The 20746-nt window shown below is 33.8% G+C and overlaps 1 protein-coding gene across 1 annotated transcript in view; it reads left to right on the top strand.

Moving 5' to 3' along the window:
- Window positions 1–20746, top strand: part of DPYD (dihydropyrimidine dehydrogenase) — a 926643-nt gene that overhangs the window by 266760 nt on the left and 639137 nt on the right. The window contains exons 6-7 of the mRNA XM_023733350.1: window positions 11093–11289; window positions 16943–17024. Of these exons, the coding sequence (XP_023589118.1) occupies window positions 11093–11289; window positions 16943–17024 (279 nt within the window). The remainder of the gene's footprint in view (window positions 1–11092; window positions 11290–16942; window positions 17025–20746) is intronic.

The raw sequence follows: 20746 nt of genomic DNA, 5'->3' as shown, positions 1-20746 counted from the left end.
TAACAGGTAGCCTACCAGGAAAGGGAAGTTAAGTTGAGGAAGTGAAACTTAAATGGAGTCCTGAAAGATGCCCATCAAGTCAAGAAAGGTAGGGGTAGGAGAGTATTCAAGGCAGAGGGAATAACATGAGCAAATCTTGGAGACCAGAGAGTGCTTGTATTGGTTGGTTTGAACCTGGATGCGATTTTGGATTAGTAGTTGCCCATAACCAAAATATAAGCACCTATTTTTTAAGATTACATTTGGTCAATTTAAACCATTTGATTCAATTGCAGCCTCAAATCTTGATTATATCTCAATATAATCATAATAAGAATATGAACTATAATGTAATAATAATGATTTATGTATCAGTTTCTTTGTCTATAAAATAAGCAGTCATTACCTAACTTTGAAGACTGTTAAGATTAGAGATATAAATGTTAAGTACCTAGAGGAGTGTCTGATATAGAGAAGGTGTTAATCACAGGAAGTTATCATCATTGATTCTTTCAGTCCTCACAATAAATTACTGAAGTAATTATTCTTCTAATTTTAGGGCTGTTATTCAGATAGGTGAAGTCCTTGCCAAGATAATGGGGTTTTTTGTTTTTTTTGGTTGTTGTTGTTCTTTGTTTTTAAGATTTGGTTTTTAAAAGTTTGGTTCCCTTCTGGGTAGATTTTTTTCTCCTGTGCTCTGAGAGCACCCTGTTTGAAAACAGACCCGCATGTAATACACTGCATTGAATAATCTCTGTATATGTAAGACGTATTACTGTGCTGTTACGCAGGCGGCTCTTAATGTGAGGGTCTGCGTTTGTCTTCCTCTGTGCTACTCATGTATAACATAGAGGGCACGTAAAGATATTTGCTAAAACTGAGGTGGAAATTGAATGGCACAGAATATTCTGATTTCAAATTACACTGTATTTTTACCATGTCAGAGATATCTGAGAATAATGTCTACATTAAACCAAAACCAAACCAAACCTGTTGCCGTCAAGTTGATTCCAACTCATAGTGACCCTATAGGACTGAGTAGAACTGCCCCATAGGGTTTCCAAGGAGTGGCTGGTGGATTTGAACTGCTGACCTTTTGGTTAGCAGCCAAACACAAAACCACCACGTCTCCAGGGCTCCAATGTCTACATTAGTAATATGAAAATAATGAAACAAGAATTTAAGAATTATTAATACATTAATAATTATGATAACTGAATATTTTCCATGACATGTTTTCCCCACTTCTGTTGCATTTGAATCACAGTTCCCACTTTTGCTGTCCTTTGTTTAATTGTGGTGAAGAGACGTGTTTGTCAGGTAGCCCAAATATGTTTCTTTTCAAGGGATGAGTGCAGTATATGAACTCAGAATTTCCTTTGACCTCCTTTACAAAAGGATGCAAGTTGCAAAGAAAATTACCTAGAAAGGTCTCCTAAAAGGCATGTAATTTGAGGGAACTTACTTTTGGAGCCATAAAATAGCAATCTTCTTGCATTCAAGCATTCAAAAGGCAACCAGACTGTCCTTCTTCCTTTTAAATAACACAAATACACTGAAACTAGCAAAATGAAAATTACTGTATTATTTTTATTAACACTTCTCATAGACTTATACTGATGGAATAAAATCTATTTAGAAATTACCAGAATTTATTGTTTACTCTTTAGTGAATTCAAGTTAAATATTTGCCAGATGCATTTCACTTATGAGATATGCAGAATGCAACCATCCTTTTACAATTAATCCCTCAACTAGTAAAGATAATATTGAAACATTTCTGAAATTTCCAAGAGTATTTATTTGTCATGATTTCCCTATAGTTTATTTTTGTAACTGCTTGGCTAATAAGAACAGAGTAGTTGAGGAAGAGTTATAGCTACCAAGCATTCGTGCTTATTCCCATTATGTACTATTTTAGAAAGTACAAGGGATTAAAATGAAAATGGGTTACCCTCAAAGTAGAATTATTAAATATTCTTGTATTTACCATGTTATGTCCTTTTTCATTTCCATAGCACTCTGAAAGGATTAGACATTATACTGTTTCTGTCTCCAAAATGTCAGAATACTTGGGGGGGAAATCCTATGGCCTTTCTCTGTTTCTCAGTCTTTGCATTTTTCAAATCAGAAAAATCTCTCCCTTACTTCAAGACAGTGTTAAAATTATGCAGGTAAAGCTAGTAAAGTCAATTTGAGGTGATGAAAGAAATGCACTTTCCAGAAGAGTGAAAGGTCAGAATTCCAGGTTGATTATGCAAGGAAATATATTTCACTCCTCAAGAAGCATATTCACTTATAAATAACTGTCCTTCAGTATTACTGAGGAAGAACTGTGTTTCCTTGGTGATAGTTACACATTTGTTGAAGCATGCCACAAGAGTTCAGGAATTTTAAAATTTGACAAGATCTTGTTGGAGGCCTACTGTGTGCTAGGTATTTACTATGCCCTGGGATTGCTGCTGTTGTTAGTTTCTGATATAAAGTAACCCCATGTGTCAGAGTAGAACTACCCGCATATAGTTTTCTAGGCTGTAATTTTTATGGGAGCAGATTGCCAGGTCTTTGTCCGACAGAACCACTGGGTGGTTTTGTACCTCCAACCTGTTAGTTAGCAGCCCAGTGCTTAACCACTGGCTCCACTAGGGCTCCTTGCAGTGGGATTACAGATAAGGAAGAAAAACTCTCTAAATAGTTCTTAACCTATTGGAAGAGTCAGACTGTAAACTGTGTTATAAAATTAAAACAACAGCAACAAACAGTAAAACCTCTAACAAAGGACCTGAAAACAAAACCAAACAAAACCTGTTGCTGTCAAGTCGGTTCCAACTCGCAGGGACCCTGTCGAACAGAGTAGAACTGTCCCACAGGGTTTCCAAGGAGTGGCTGGGAGATTTGATCTGCTGACGTTTTGGTTAGCAGCCACCAGGACCTACCAGATAGTAAATGCTCGGATTTTGGTAGCTTGATGTTACTTGAACAGCAGTAGACCTAGTAAACAGCTAGGCCTTTTTTTGTTTGTTTGTTTTATACAACACCATGCTGTTATGTTGTAGGACTCTATAAATGTTTGTTAAATAAGTATTGAAAACAAGTAAAATAATCTCAAAACAGTGCAAATACTAAGACATCAGTAGGGAAGGGAGCACATTAAAATCGATACAAATATAAAATATTTTGATTTATCACAAGATCATGCTCCTCTTAATGCAGCTAACTACCTTAATTTCTCAGGTGTCAGGATAGCATGGTGGGAAACCAGATGGAATAATGAGTGTTTTCAAACACTTCATGATCAATTGTTGGTTTGTAAAATTAATTTAATAGGGATAACAACAAGCTTTTTGTTGTTGATAGATTGACTAGAATATATCAAAGTGTATTTGATTTAGGAAAGATAAGTTCATGTAACAACTTTTTCAGTATATGTTTCCTATTGAAATACGATAAGTATATAATGAATTTCCTATTCAAAATCACCATAAAAATTTGACAGTGAAAGTTCAGGCTCTAGAGTCAAATAGCCTGGGACGAAATCCTTAGTGAGTTTTGGCACAGCTTTCCTCTCTGACAAATGGAAATAATAATTGTATACTCTCTACAAGCCTATTTTGTAGACTAAATGAGATCATCTATATAGAGACTTAGTATAATGCCTGCCACATAATATATGTTCAGTGAATACTGGCCTTCTTACTAATGCTGGGAAAATACATATTAGGTATACCTTCCAAGCATCTTTAAATGCTTGAATCACTCTTGTGATATTGGTTAACCAATTTGTTTCCTTTATTACATTGTTTTAGCAATTCAACGTTCAGCTTAGAAAAAAATCAAATCTTAGAAAATTAATCAATGGGCTGACACATAGCTGAATTTTGTTTAAAAGAAAGAGGTCTTTTCTCACTTAAAGAGCTAAATTTTCTTGGATTAAATTTTTGTTATATTATGAAACAACAGGGAACTATATTCCAAGAAAATGGATTAGGAAATGTTCCTTTGCTATTGTACATAACTGGACCTAATATAGTTTTTATTTATAATTTATTTGTAATTTTAAGTTACATTTATCTGAAAACTCATCTAGTTTAAAAAAAGAAATGAAAAAAAAGTCTTCTATTCCTAATTATTTTTAGACATTCTTAACTTTTAGAGATTTACTTTAATTTGTTAAGTTTTGAAACAAAATTAATGCATGCTCTTTTCTCAATAGTATAAATTACCTTTTTTACTAACACATCTGGGTATTAGCAGACTGATGAAAAATATCACGACTCATTATTTTAAACATAATTCTATGTTTATTAGACAATATTATCTACTTTCCTTCATAAAATGGCAATTTTAAATGTGTAAATGATTGATTTCATTTCTCATAGATTTATAGAGTACATAGATGTGTATCCCGGAGCCTTCCCTCCTCTGCCCACAGGCACACACACAAGTATTTGTGGAATAATTTATTTTACTTGTTGGGAATTTTTTTTTTTCCAGTTTGTCAGAATTAGGCTATGTTCATGGATATATATTGTGTGTATGTGAAGTTATAATGTGCATTTTAATTGAAAAGGAGTTTAACACTGTGACTTCTAAAGCATATAACCAAAAAAATCAAACCCGTTGCCGTCGAGTTGATTCCGACTCATAGCAACCCTATAGGACAGAGTAGAACTGTCCCATAGGGTTTCCATGGAGCGCCTGGGGGATTTGAATTGCCAACCTTTTGGTTAGCAGCCGTAGCTGTTAACCACTATGCCACCAGGGTTTCCTCAAAAGCATATAGGGCCACTTATTCCTCCAATTTTCAGGAAGTTGGAAAGTGTAGCTGATGTATCTCAAAGTTTGAAATTGTTGATGGCACTATCTCAGAGGTTTAACAAAAAATTAGATGGGCCCTGTTATGGACTGAATTGTGTCCCCTAAAAATGTGTCAACTTGGCTGGGCCATGTTTCCCAGTATTGTGTGATTGTCCACCATTTTGTCATTTGATTTTCCTACGTGTTTTAAATCCTGCCTCTATGATGTTAATGAGGCAAGATTAGAGGCAGTTAGGTTAATGAGGCAGGACTCAATCTACAAGATTAAGTTGTGTTTTAAATCAGTCTCTTTTGAGATATAAAAGAGAAAAAGGAGCATAGACACAGGGGGATCTCATACTATCAAGAAAGCAGTACCAGGAGCAGAGTGCGACCTTTGGAGCCTAGGTTCCTGCCCAGAGAAACTCCTAGACCAGGGGTAGATTGATGACAAGGACCTTCCCCCAGAGCCAACACACAGAGAAAGCCTTCCCCTGGAGCTGGCACCCTGAATTTGGACTTCTATCCTGTTAGCCTATGAGAGAATAAATTTCTCTTTGTTAAAGCTACCTACTTGTGGTATTTCTGTTATAGCAGCGCTAGATAACTAACACAGGCCTTCATATATTGCCTAAATCTAAAAGTGTGTTGAAACCAACTTGTACCAGCTCTTGAGAGCTAATCGTTAATTTTTCAGGGATTTTGGGAGCTGGTTGTTGAACATAGCATTTATGAAAAATTAAATTGTGTGAACTTGCAATGAAATAAATCCTGTTGAAAACAAATGTAACAAATACTAAAAATTCGTCACTTCTTAATTATTTATTTCATTTTTCCATTATCTGTGCTGTTGAGGTTATTTATGTCTGTTGTATTCATATGTTGGAAATTCTGATTTCTTCAATGACGGAAATGTTCTATTATACATTAGTCACTAGCCACATGTAGCACTTGAAACATGGCTAGTACTAAACCTTTAATTTTATTTACTTTTAATTTAGTTAAATTTTAGTTTGAATAGTTACATGTTGAACAGTACAAGTCTAGATAGATTCAGTCCACTGGGGTTTGTATAGTAGGTAAACTGAGAAATAACATTTGCTAACTGGCCAGGCACTTTTTCAAAGTGCTTTACGTGTGTTAACTCATTTGATCCTCATAGTAGGTCTATGAGATAGATAGTATTAACCCCACTTTATGGTTGAGGAGACTGACGTATAGAAATGTTAGTGAACTTGCTCAGTATCACACACCGTAAAAATGATGAAGGGCAAGACTCATTCCCATGTAGTCTAGTTTCAAAGCAAAACTTCTTAAAATATACTGTCTTTTGTGCTAAAAATTACAAAAGTGTTATTCAAATGTTCACTTCAACTACCAACATGGTTCCAACCTTCTATAAAATTAAGTGGGATAAAGTACTGCAATTAAAAAATAAATAATGTAAAAAAATAGAACAAAACTGGTAAAGGAATAATATCAATTCATAGGTTATTGCACTGAGCAAGTTTGTGAATGTAGCATGTATCGAGCAGCTCAGAAGGTGCAGAGCCCAAAGTTGCCCAGGTCGAGGGTAACCATTTGCATACTAATACATGTACACGGTGCCATATGAGTAGAGGAGTGTATTCACTTTATTCCTTCCAATCTCCTGAGAACCTCCAACTCTGTAGGTTCTCTAGGAGGGATACTGTAAGTATTTTTAGAATTCAATATTTGAATTTTCACTTTTTTTTTTTGAAGGATATTTAAAGATTTAATTAAAAAATAATTAAAATGTCCTTAGGTGAAAATGTATCCATATTGTATATTACTGGATAATTTCTACTTCATTTGCATGCCACTGGCTAGAATTTATGTCAGATATGTTCAGTATCTCAAAATGAAACTATTTCTTGCTTTTGAGTGAATATTACATGGCAGAGGTTTCACAAATCCAATTCTATACCGTTATCACAGCTTACATTCACTTTATAATATAAGCTTTTCAGCTTGTAAAATCCATAAATAACCACATTAAATCCTGGATTGTATTAGACGTCTGCAATAAAGAATGTTTTTAAAAAAACCACTATGTGTTTTCTGCTTCTGAAGTTTGTTAAAATGCGATGTTATTTTATAAATGCTAGTAATTTTTTTCTCCAGTATTGTGTACTGTCTCACCCCTCACCAAAGTTACCACTTATCTACTGTCTGTTTAGTGTTCCTCCATCCCCACCCCTCCCCAGTGCTAGTAAATTTTAAAGTGGGAAAGTGAAGTTTTTAATTACTAGCTTACAAAGTTAAAAGTACTCAAATGAACATGGCAAAATTAGGGTTCATTTAATCCCTAAAGGAAATTAACTACAGCTCTGCCTGATCATGTTAAATATATGTTTTAAATATTTATTTGTGAAAAGTATGCAAAAGAGTTTATAACAATTTTGCTTTGGGAAGACAATAGATTTCAAGTACGTTTTAATTAATTATTAAGTAAGATAGTTTATTAATTTAGAATTTGCACTAATTAGCTCTCTTTTCAGGTTGCTTAGAAATCAAATAAAAGGTACGAATATGTGTTGATTCAAAGATAACCTGAGGGAAAATCTGTAGTAGTCGGATAGTTCAGGGAACAGCAGCAACATGCATCTGTAATTGTGAAACCCTAAATTTGAGTGAAAATGAAAAATAATTATATTGCTAATTTAAATGAAACTCTTCATTAATTTATGTATGTAAATATATATTATATAAAAATACTGGAAATTCAAAGATGAATTTAAAGATGTGTCTGCCCTTAAATATTTTATGGTCGGGGAACAAAACAGATAAGTAAACCAGTGGAATGTGATAAAGTATTTGGATGAAAATAAGGACAAAATACAAAGGGAGCATTTATGAAGTCTGTTTCGTTCGGCTGAGAAATAAGCCCCTTGTAATAACGTGTTGAAGGAGCCCTGGTGGCACAGTGATTAAGTGCTCAGCTGCTAACTGAAAGGTTGGTGGTTCTAACCCCACCAGCCGCTCTGCAGGAGAAAGATGTGACAGTCTGCTTCTGTAAAGATTACAGCCTTGGAAATCCTATAGGGCAGTTCTTCTCTATCTTACAGGGTCACCGTGAGTCAGAATCAATTGACAGCAGCGGGTGGTGGTGGTGAATACATGCTGATAATATTTGCCTTAAGTTTTAAGTAAAATAATGTTCCTTATATATTTTGAATAACAAGCTTTATTCAGAGTAGTTGTTGGTATTTGTGGGGCGATTTCAAGAAAGCATAAAAGTCTCTCTCACCTATACCTCACTTCCAAGAAAACTTCCGTCTATATCTCTTGATACTTCCCTGGGATTCTACAATGATTTTACTGTTCTACCTATTAAAAGCAAATAACACTGTGAGGTAACCCATTAGATATTAGAATTAATTTATGCTTCGTATTAATTTATTCATAAGCCAATTCTATTCATAGTCAAGTTTTGATGGGAGGAGAATAATGAGATATGTTGATTTGATATTTCTTTTAGTTCTATCAGTTTCTCTTTATATGTAATTACAATTATATATGAACTGTAATTAGGTGAAAATTGTATAGATTTATAATTGTAAAATATTACTCGTAGTTGCCCTTTTTATTACTATGAAATATTCTTCTTTAACTTTAGTAATACATCCTGCCTTAAAGTCTAATATGTCTCATGTTGATATACATATACCAGCTTTCTTTTGGTAGTGTTTTCATGGTATAAAATTTCCATCCTTTACATATTTCTATGCCCTTGTATTTAAGGTGTGTCTCTTTTACAGTGTTTGCCTTTTAATTGAAGTTTTAGTACACTTACATTTAATGTAATTATTGCTATGTTTTAAGTTTATATTTACCATCTTACTGTGTATTTTCTGGTTCTCCACCTCTTCCCCTCACCCCCTGAAATTTTATATAATTTTCTATCATTTTTTCCTTTAGGATTAATAAACTATGTGTTTTTATTCCACTCACCCCCCAACACACACACACCTTAGCTAGTTATATATTCTTTACTATTATTGTAGAGATATAACATATACCTTAAACTGAATTGTCTAATATGCATTAGTATTTTTACCCCTTTCTATTTAAACTCTCATGCCTTTTGTCTTGCATTTTAGCTTTATCTTAAACCTCACATGACATTATTATTATTACTTTATACAGTTGATATTCATTTATATTTGCTCACATACTTAAAATTTTCAGTACTCTTTATTCCTTCCTGCATTTCTGTGTTTCCATCTGAGATAATTTGCATTCTTCCTGAAGAAGTTCCTTTAGTATTGTTTTGTACTTGCTTTTGTTACTAACGCTGCAGATATCTTTATTTCATCTTCCATTTGAGGGACATTTTGCCTTCTGAATAACGTTGTAGAAGGTATTTTCTTGCAGTGCTTAAAAGATATCATTTCATTGTCTTCTGACTTCCATGATTCCTTTGAAGAGAAAAGCTGACAGCCTTATTGTTGCTCATTGATGGCATTCTTTCCTTATTCTTTGGTTGGTTTCAATACTTTATTTTTCTTACAGTGGTTGTCAGAAAATTTACTGTGATATGCCTAAATATGATTTTCTTTATTTTTACTTTGTTTAAAGTTAGAAAATTTCTTGAATGTATGCCTTGATATAGTCTATCAGTTAGGGAAATTCTTGGCCTACTCTTTTTAGATATTGCTTCTCCCTCATTCTCTGTCTCTTCCCCTTGTATGACTCCGATTACACATCTATTAAACCTTTTATGTTGCCATTTCCATATCTTTTATTCTTTTCTGTATTTTCCTTCCTATTTACTTTTTCATGGTTCAGCCTAGATAGTTTTTACTGACCTGTCTTCCAATTCACTAACCCCTTTTGACCGACCTGTCCAGTCAGTTGTGGAATATGTTTACTTGGTTTTTAATTTCAAGTTTTTACATTTTCCTCTCTTAAATTGTCTTTTTTCAAAATACTACTTCCTGTGTGAAGTTCACGTTCACGTTATGAATGTTTTGAACGTATTAATCATAGTTATTTTAAAGTTTGATAGCTATACTTACTGGGTTATGTGTGGATCTCTTTCTGTTTTCTCGAATCTTTTTTCTTAGCATGCCTGGACTTTTTGATCAAAAGCCAGGCATATGAAAAATTGTAGAAGCTGTGGTTGACATCATCCTCTAGAGAGTGTCTACCATTTGGTAGATGGATAGAGTGAGGAAAAATCACCTTCATCCAAATCAGTAGCTGAGGTAACTCAAGGCTGGGTTGATTGTCTTCCTCTAGTTTGCCCCACTGGTAACTGTAGCCCTCAAGAAGTTCCAGTCATATTCTGGAGGTATTCACAAGGGCTTCTTCTTCTTTAGCCATTCCTACACTCTAATTTTTTTTTTTTTTCTCGACCATGAGGTGCAGAAAGCACTCTTCTGCTTTACAGTGGTTTTCTGTTTAGATTCTTAGTCTTTTGTCCTATGCAGCTTAAGAATTAAGCTCATTTCTCTCTACTTTCTTCTGCTCCAGGTTCCTGGCCTCTTCCACTTCCTAACCACAAAGTCTCTCTAGTCCTAGAAGATTGCCAGTATCTCTGTTGATGTCTCTTTTGAGCATTGACCTTCTTTAAGATTCATAGCTCTTTCTTCTTCTGCTAAGTAGAAAGTGCTCTCAGGGAAAAAGTGACTCCTGAACTATCATCTCACCTCTGCTCTTCTTTTCTGTCTGAAATCTTGGTCTCTCCAGTGCTTCAAACAAATTTTTTTCAGATTTTATCCTTGAAAGCCAATGTATCATAACCAAAAGTCAACAAATTATTTACTGAATGTCTACCATGCACCAGGAATAGTGCTGACTGCTGGTAATACAATGGAAGGTGTCTTTAAAAAATACCCAAAACATATAGTATATGTGTGTGTTTATATATATGACACATTCCTTGACTCAAGGAGCTAATGTTCTACTGCCTAAAATGAAAAAATGACACATAAACAGGTAGATCAGCAGCGGTCATGTTAGAGGCAGACAAAGTATGCTGTGGGAGCTCAAAAAAGGAGTAGGATACTTAACCTGGCCTAGAGGTGAGAGTCAGGAAGGTGGGTCAGGAATGCTTCCTAGAGGAGGTGTCACCTTAGAAAGCAATTTCCAAGATTAAGAACGAGCTAGTCAGGCATAAGTCATCATCTACTTGACTTTATAGAACTTCTAAGCATGTCATATTATGATGATACTTTATTACTCATTGCTTTTGTAAAACACTAATGAGTTTGAAACTTATTAAAAATATGTTTTGAGCATGGAAAAGATAGTCTTAAAATTGTAACCATGGCAATTGATTTCTCCACAGGTGTTCAAAGCAATGAATATCCCACAAATCAGAAATCCTTCTCTACCTCCCCCAGAAAAAATGCCTGAAGCCTATTCTGCAAAGATTGCTCTTTTTGGTGGTGGGCCTGCAAGTATAAGTTGTGCTTCCTTTTTGGCTCGATTAGGCTACTCTGACATCACTATATTTGAAAAACAAGAATATGTTGGTGGTTTAAGGTAATGCCTATATTTATTTTATGTTTATAGTGACAAAAATGGTGGGGTAAAACAATTATGAATATTATTGGTTCATTATCATATAGAAATTTCAAGCTCACAGATGGTATTTTAAATGTTCTTTTTCCAAATGTTCAAATTTTGATTACATTACTCACTTAAATTTTCCAGTTGGCTTCAAGCAATATTTATTTAAAAATTTCTCTGCCTAATTCTATGAATTTAAGATGAATCTCAGTAAAATATTTTATGGATACCAATTATAGGAAAAATTGTTTTATCCCTGTGAATCTTTCCTTTAATGAAGATGTATCTGAAAATCATGGAAATTAGAGATGGGAAAAAGCTAGTTCTGTAGAATATTAGGCTATTCATTTTTTTGTTACATAATTCCTGCTCACAGATTTTCTGTTTATAATCTCCTCAATCTTGCATGTGATTACAAGTATGTCAGAGTTTATTGAAAATGTTCTGTTCTAATATATGTTTATGCAGTGTTTGTCCCATTAATACCTTATTAATATTTTATATTAATCAGCATCATTGTTTTAAGCAAGGATTCAGTCTCATAATCATTTTATTCACATGACAATTCATATATTGAAATGGAAAATATTCACTTTATATCAGTGACTTTCAGATATTGAAATCAAGCTTAGCAAATAGATGGAGTTAGCTTAATTTAAAATAAGGGCAACTCTATAGTGGATGCATATTACATTTATGATCACAGAGAAGTAAAACTTATTACGAGTAGTGAGTGGATATAGCTTAAAACATTTGATGTAAAAATAAAAAATAATTTGGGTTAATAATATTGCTCAATTTGTTAATTTGCCTAAATGTGCCGTCTTGTGTAAGAAAAAGTACGTACGACCATTCGGCCTATCTCTTGCTATATTGAGAATTTAAATTTGGGATGGCTACTGAACCATTCTTTGTATTTATCATATTTAGTCATCACTGAATAAATTTAATGAAGTTGTGACTATAATTTGTGCTTACATTTTTTACGTTTTTCTGGCACCTCTAAATATTTGTTAATAAATACATAAAGTTGAATATTGGCCAAATGAAAATATGCTAAACCCAAGATAAGCTGTCATTAATGTAAAACTATTTAACAGAATCATCAGGCAGACATATCACATAGTAGGAAGACCCTTTAGAGAAGATATAAAGACTCAATAAAGCTGAAGAGTAAATAGCCTGATTGTCAAGAAGTAATTATTTCTCTGTATTGATGTTTCACCACTAGGAGTTTTAAGGGATTACATGTATATATTTATTTATTTTTCCTGGAAAGTAAAATACCCAATACATTATTTTGCTGGATTTAGACTATCTTTTTTAATGGTATTTTACCCCAGCTTAATTAATTAGAAAAAACATAATCTATTAACAACATATGTATAAGCATTGTACATTTTTTTCAATTATACACATCAGTGAATATGTGAGCTAATTTAAAAAGTATGAACTGAATTGTTGTGTACCCTAGAAAAATAGAAAAAAAAATCTTTGCCCCTTAATTGCCTTTTCACAAGAAGACTAAAATGGAAATAGCCCTGTTTGGGAATTATTCTGTGTTGACAGTTTTGGTAGATGATTATTATGATTGTTAGCATCTCTATCTCTTTTTAAACTCAAATGCAAACTAGGCATCTAAATTATATAAATTGGCCCTAAACTTGTACCTGTATATATTTGCTGAACATTTTCTAGCAGGGCAGATAACACTTGAATTAATGACCAAACTTTTCTTTTTTACTTATTTCCTTTCCTTTGTCTTTGATTCTCAGTATCTAGGGACAATATGAAGCATTTAATCTTCCCCTGGATTGTCCCATGGTAGAGGTATTCTGGGTCACTATTATTAAAAACAAACAAACCCGTTGTCGTTGAGTTGATTCCGACTCCTAGTGACCCTGTAGGGAAGGGTAAAACTGCTCCACAGGGTTTCCAAGGCTATAAATCTTTACAGAAGCAGACGACCACATCTTTCTCCCATGGAGAGGCTGGTAGATTCAAACTGCTAAACTTTCAGTGAGCAGATAAGCACTTAACCATGACGCCACCAGGGCTCCTTGTCACTATTACAGGATTATAAAAACTGATGCTGGAATTTAAGCAGAATTATAGCCACAACACTTTCTTGTTAATTTATTTTCTCACTTACAGATGTCTCTCATTCTCTTGTATCTCCAAAGTAGCTAAAAAAGATTAAATTAGCTTTGTATTTGAAATCAATTGCGTAAAGAGGTAACGTCAAGTTTTATCTTTGCTTCTCCTTGCACCCGTACAGATTCTTTTATCCCAGGTGAATTAGTATAAAAACACTTAAAAAAAAAAAAAAATCACTGGAGTTGATAAAATATATCCAGAACTTAATCCCTATTGTATTGAATACAATTTATTATTTTTGATGCTGCAACAAATTCATAAAATAATCAGTTTTGCTTTCCTCTTACTGTGGTTTCTTTTTTTTCAAGACATGAGTTTAAAACTGTTAAAAGGGCTTGAAATTATAATAAGAAAGATAGTGTTAAGTATGCATGCACATATGTATTTTCTGATTTTGTCTTTTTCTTCTTATAGAAAATTAATATATATAAATTAAGACATATTAGCTAAGATTGTTAGGACAATATTGTCCTTTGCTTTAGCTATTACAGATGTTAGTTTTCTCACTAAGGAAAATAAGGTCTAGTTGAAATAGTTACAGCAGTAGGAAATGTTTTGAGAACATATGCAGTGCAACACACAAACTCACAAAATCTGGTACCTTTAAAACAATGAATGAAAGCAAAGCTATATCAAAGTGTGAGAACTGCGGTTTTAAAAGAATAGAAAGGAGTTGTTGTAGGTAAATTCCACTTACATGAAAGAAACATGAACATACAAGAAAGATTTTTGTTATGTGGCCTGCACTCCAATGAGTGACTGAATAATTTTTGATTGCCAGTAAGAAAAATTTATTTTAAAACCTTAGATTGTTAAAAGAGCACAGACAGAAGAAGAAAAATGCTTTTGTAAGCCAAACAAACCTGGATTTCTATCAAATTCTGTCTTGTGTCTTTTTATCTGTTTTCTCATCAAATAGTCTTGAGGGGTAATCTCATTTACTTTCATGGTTCAATTATACCTCCCTGAAAATTATTTAAACAATTATATCTGCCCTGAAATTCTCTTTGTCCTGATCAACAGACTCATACATACAAACCGTAGCTATCTTTTCTTCATAAACTTCACAACACCGATGTTGCTTCTCTTTCTGTGTTTGCTGTGTCAGGTGGGACATCACCTAGAAATATGGGAATTATCTGTACTACTCTCAATTTCCTGGTGATTATATTTTGTGGCAGAGCCCTGATGGTGCAGTAGTTAAGAGCTCTGCTGCTAACCAAAAGGTCAGCAGTTCGAATCCACCAGCTATTCCTTGGAAACCCTATGGGGCTGTTCTACTCTGTCCTACAGAGTCACTCTGAGTCAGAACTGACTCGACCGATAGCAATGGATTTGGTTTATATTTTGTGAATACTTTTAAAAATGTCTTCTTACCCCTCCATCTCCAATATCCTTAATGTCTCGCTTCGTGCACAGCTGCAATACCCTCCAAGTGGTTCTCTTGGCTTCCTGACTTGTCCTTTTCAAATCCATTCTCCTCAAGGTTTTCAAATCTCATAATATCACTCTCTTGCTTAAATTATTCAATATTTCCCCATAATTTAACAGATAAAAGATCTGACCTGGCACAGGAGACCCTCCATGACCTAACATCTACCTATCTTTTCTCTTTCCTTCATTCCTTGTTTAAGTTTCAGTCACCTACTATATATACTGATCGTTACCTTAGGCACTAGAGACACAAGAGGGAACAAATCAAAGTGCCTGTTCTCATGGAGGCTTACATTCTAGTGGTGAGAAGGCAGACAATAAACAAAGAAATAGAAGAAATGTTAAGTAACGATAAGTGCAATGAAGGAGTTTAAAAAATGTTTAGTGGCCTGGAGTAGATAATACTTGTCCTCTAGTCTATACTATAAAATTATTTCCAGTAAGAATCATGTAGTATAAATAATAATTAGTTTTTTAATTCATTCTTATGAAACAAAAAATTGACAAAGCAAAAAGAGTTTCATTAATAAAGATATTCTTCATATTTTCACTCTTTAAGATTTTAAACACAAAAACTCCAAGTGGTCCTATAAAATGAAAGAATTGAGGTAACTCATTTCACAATTTAAACAATCAAGTCTTTAAACACTGGCATGCACCTACTCCTCACTAATCAACTATCTCATTATCCAACATTTCCCATTCGTGACAACAGTAAAAATTCTACTATCCTACTATTTTGTGCATTAAGCAAGAAGCTCAGAGCCTTGGTGACTTGTCAGGTTCAGAGGGCAGAGCAGGCTCCTGGATTGTGAATGCCTTGCAGGGGTGGGAGTTGAGCCCTGGAGGTGGCTCCACAGGAGAAGCTCTCAGGCACAGGAGGAAGGTGAAGTGGTTAAGCCCTAGGCCTCCAGTCACAGAGCCTGACTTTATCCAGCTTTGTCTCCTCCAGGCCTCCTTCTCTACAGAGGAATATTCCATAACTGGACTAGTCATGGTGATGAGCACTTCAGTAAATCATGACTGTTATTGTTTCTATGATCATATTTTCTAAATTAAAAAAAAACAGACAAATGAATGGTCTAAAAACAGAAAAAAAAAAATCCTCAATTTTTACATAACACCAATTTTTGCATAACAACCTGGTCTTTGGAACCATGTCTATAAGTGAGCAGTGGATATAAGATTACAGGGGTAGAAATGTACACTGCCTGCAGGGAGCTGGCTTGAGAAATGCCTGTAGCTGAATCAGTGTGTATTAGGGATCACTGTTTAACTAAATTTTTCCAGATTAACTTCCCTGTAGAACTCACTGTTTACTAAACAATGGGTAATAAGAATGGGATAACTTCAACCTTCCACATATATACCTATATATTACATAAAATTACAATAGTATATAACATATATTATATGTTGTTGTTGTTAAGTGCCATTGAGCCAGTTCCAAATCATAGCAACCCTATGTACAACAGAACGAAAGACTGCCCAGTCCTGGACCATCCTCACAATCATTGCTATGTTTGAGCCCATTGTTGAAGTCACTATGTCAAGCCATTTCTTTGAGAATCTTCCTCTTTTTCACTGACCTGCTGCTTTATTGTATCTACTATATGTTCTACAGTAACTATAAGCATTATATTATTTAGAATTTAGACCCATGGTTACTTTATTGAGTTTTAAAATGTTGTAATTGCTTTTGATCAATTTTCTATTTATTATTTGTTCTTCATGGATTATAATATATTTATTTTCACATCAGTTTCTACTATAGCTCTTGTTTATTGTTGTGAGTTGCCACTGAGTTGGCTCTGCGTTATGGCAAAACTATATAGAACATAAGAAAACGTTGGCCGTGTAATATTTTGCCATGCAACTAAAAATTTGGATATCCTCGGGCCCACTTTATGTGATATGCAAAATACCCTTGGAAGAGATACTTATTCCTTCTATACTGATCAATAAAGACAGGTTGTATTTTATAAGACAGTTTTTTTTTTTTTCCTCAAATGCTTCTTTTTTGTTTTTGTTTTAGTACTTCTGAAATCCCTCAGTTCCGGCTGCCATATGATGTTGTGGATTTTGAGATTGAGCTTATGAAGGACCTTGGTGTAAAGGTAAATGTTGCTCAAAAAGAAAAGAGTAAGCTCTACACTAAAGATTAACAGCGAAATGTCATGCATTTTAAGAAAGAACAATTAAAAGCTACACCAGGCAGAAGCAGAAAGATGCTTCCCCTTGCTTAGGGCATTTGTCTGTCTACTGTCTGAATGCCACTAGCCTGGAAAAGGGCAATCAATAGTTCTCATCTGGCACGCCTGCATGTGATTAATTGTCTGTAAGAAACAAATTCCTAAATTGCTTTAGGGGTTCAGTGCAGCTAATAGGAGGATTTGGTTTCTTTAATCACGTTTTTTTTCATGCAAATTGTGTACATGCTGAAATATTCACATTTCACAATTTGGAGTGTGATTTCTTACAGAGGTTTGTTTTTACTCATTATATGCTTTATATTAGTAATGGTAATGTGATAATCCTTTCTCAACATAAGCACTGAGTGAGTGGGGAAAAACAACAGCTTTGTGTTATTCATTGTTTTGTGAACTAAATATTGTGTTCTTTTAAAGGTAGTTGAAAAGTTGATGCATTGTGTTTTTAATATATAACTTTTAGATGCTGCTGTTCTTTTCAGTTAATTAAGAATATTGTACTCTGGTGATCTACTTGCACATGTTGTTATTGTTGTTTTAAAAATGTTAGTTTTCCTTAGAGATATAGCACAATAGATTAGCAAAGTACTATGATTTACATAATATATTCTGTAAGTAAATGCAATAGATACTTTGAAAAGTGATTAATGAAATACTCTTGGCTCTTGCATTTAGCCGTTAAAGATTAAAATTAATAAAATGAGAAACACTTAAAACAATGTTTTTGTGATTATGCACTAATAAATAATTTTATTTGGCAGTGGTGGGGTGAGGAAACATTTAAACATAATCACTAAACATAAAGTCTGAAAGCAAGAACACAGTCCAGTTAGTCCCCGATTTAAGACATGGTTCCATTCAGGCGACTTTGTCCTAAGTCCTTTCTGACATAATTTGAATACCTCTTGTTTATTTATTTTTAGTTTTCATTATTATTGTCTTTTATTATCAGTATCTTTATAAATCTGATCATTATTTGTCCTTGGGGGTTGGAAACATTACATATAAACTTGCAGATATATTTTAATACATGCATAAAAAATACACAAATCATAAAAATTTACTCCGACGATGAAGAAGAGTTGGACAACATTGGCGTTTTGTCAGCTGCAGTAATTACTCCATTTCTGGGAGGTCTGGATCATCTGGATTATCCCTGGGAATGGGGATAGCATTTCTAGTCAGAAAATTAATTAGAGTATGTTCCTTTTCTTTTTTTCATCCTATATTTCGTGGGTAATGTCTCACTACTTCCCAAATCTGCCTGTTGACTTTAGCAAAGAGATCAGCGTTTGGGTCTGTGTTTTCAAGCAACTAAATCCCCGACTTAGTTTAGAAACAACATCTGAGAATGCTAACATAAGCAAATTGTGTACTGCAACATTGTATGTAGTACATATTATTAACAATAAGATGTACATTAAAAAAAAAAGAGGGTGGTTGAGTGCAGTTTGTTGTAAATCAAATACGTTGTAAATCGGGGACTCTCTGTATAGTTGTGCATAACTTCATGAAAAGTCAACCGTCAAAAATGCAATGTTCAACATCAATAATTTAGGGAAGATTATTTCCTTTACAAAAATATATTCTGAAAATTTATTTAAATGTCTTTTATTTTTAATATAAATTCTAACCTAAATCCCTTTAAATAAGGAAATGCTTATTTATTGAGACTTCAAACTAATAAATTAGGTGTTACTACCAATTGAAAATGAATCAGAAATTAATTTTACAAATTTCTAAATTTATTATGTAAGTAATTGGAAAGTTGCATTGAATTTTCACAGTACTAGATATATTGCATAAATTAAGACATGCTCATAATTCTTATATGAAAAGTCATCAAGATACAATAGTAGTCAATGTACTGAGTGCCAGAAAATATGTATTTTCGTTGCAATCATGCTGCTTTCTTACTTTATATTCATATAACCTTGGCAAAGTAAATTAATGCTCCTTCCTAGTCTTGGTCTGTTTAAAAATAAAAATACGCTACTACCATCTGTGTAAAATATACACATATCTGTTTATATATGCATAGAGGATCTCTGGAAAGTTATAAGAATCTCATAGAATTGATTACCTCTGGAAATGTGTGAGAAAGACTTATCATTGTTCTGTACATTTTGAATTCTAAACCCTATGAATTTACTACATTATCGAGAAAAAATTAAAACCTAAGTTATCAAAGGGGTTAATAACATTGTCTTGTCCACTTCTTATATTGTTTTAAGATGCAAAGGAGATAAAATATTCAAACTTGCTATGTGAACCATAAATCACTATCTGAGGAGATGCGGCAATGAGATCCTTCTTCAGTTCTGGAATTTCTTGCATCCGTTCACGAGACACTTGCAGTTTTTATGACCTTTCAGCTTTTGCAATAGAAGATGTTTTTAAAATGTGGTGGATAGTTGTTACCTCCTTTCCCTCACCATTCACATTCTTCTTATAATCGGCATCTGTTTGCCCTAAGTTATATATGACTGACATTATATATTTTAAACTCAACAATGATTTCCTGAAAAGAAGACCATTTGACCCCTGTGTAGCATATGACAGGCAAACATACTCACTCTTCCTCCCTCCCTCCCTCTCCTTCTTGCCTCTCTTTACTTCCCTTCCACACTCTCCTGTTTCTTCTCCCTCTTCCCCTTCCCTTATCTGTCTTTGCTTTCATAGTCCAGCATTATCTTGTTTATCCTCTTGTTCTTCTGATATGTGTTTTTCTTTTCTATTTCTAATAGTTTTGTTTCATTTATTGAACAAATAATTATGCAGAGTTTACTTTTGCTTTGTAGTATGCTAAGGACTAGTCTAACACCATCCTTCTTTCAAACTCTACTATATTCTTAGTAGTTTAATAAGCATAGCATTCAAATAACATAAACTCATCATATCTAAAACTGAATTCAATTTATCATCTTCTAACTATCTCGTTTAGATGAATTTCCTGTTGAATAATTTTATTTCATATCTGTCTAATAACCTTATGGGGTTCCTGGGTGACCCAAATAGTTAAGCACTAGACTACTAACTGAAAGGTTACTGGTTGAAACACAACCATAGGTGCCTCAGAAGTAAGGCCTGGTGATCTGCTTCCAAAATGTCACAGCCTTGAAAACCCTATGGAGCACAGTTCTACTCTGCACACACAGGGTTGCAGTGAGTCAGAATCAACTCGACGGCAACCAGCAATTTTATAGATCAGTTCTTTTTCTAAGATTTATTTTCTGTTAAGTCTCATGAATTTCTCAAGTCAAACATCATATAAGAACATAATGAAAATTTTATTTACTCTCTATTTGTATTTTACATATTTTTTTTCTTCCCCTATATCATTGGCTGGAATCTCTAGTATGTTATAAAAGAATGATGATACATGGCATTTTTTCTTGTCTCTAAGGTAGCATTTTTAATCAGATTGAATAAGTATTTATTTTTCTATTCTCATAAAAATTTTTAGTTTTTTATAAAAATAGAGAAGAGGTGCTTAATTTTTCCAACTGCCTTTTTTTAAAACTTCATTGTTGTTATTAGCTGCCGTTGAGTTGACCTGTAACTCATGGCGACCCCATGTACAAAGGGATGGGACCACCGTGATCCATAGGGTTTTCACTGGGTGATTT

This window comes from Trichechus manatus, unplaced genomic scaffold (assembly GCF_000243295.1).
Source record: "Trichechus manatus latirostris isolate Lorelei unplaced genomic scaffold, TriManLat1.0 scaffold00058, whole genome shotgun sequence".
In the NCBI taxonomy this organism is placed as follows: Eukaryota; Metazoa; Chordata; class Mammalia; order Sirenia; family Trichechidae; genus Trichechus; species Trichechus manatus.
The sequence above is the reverse complement of the archived record's forward strand: the minus strand, read 5'-3'. Positions and strand labels throughout refer to the sequence as shown.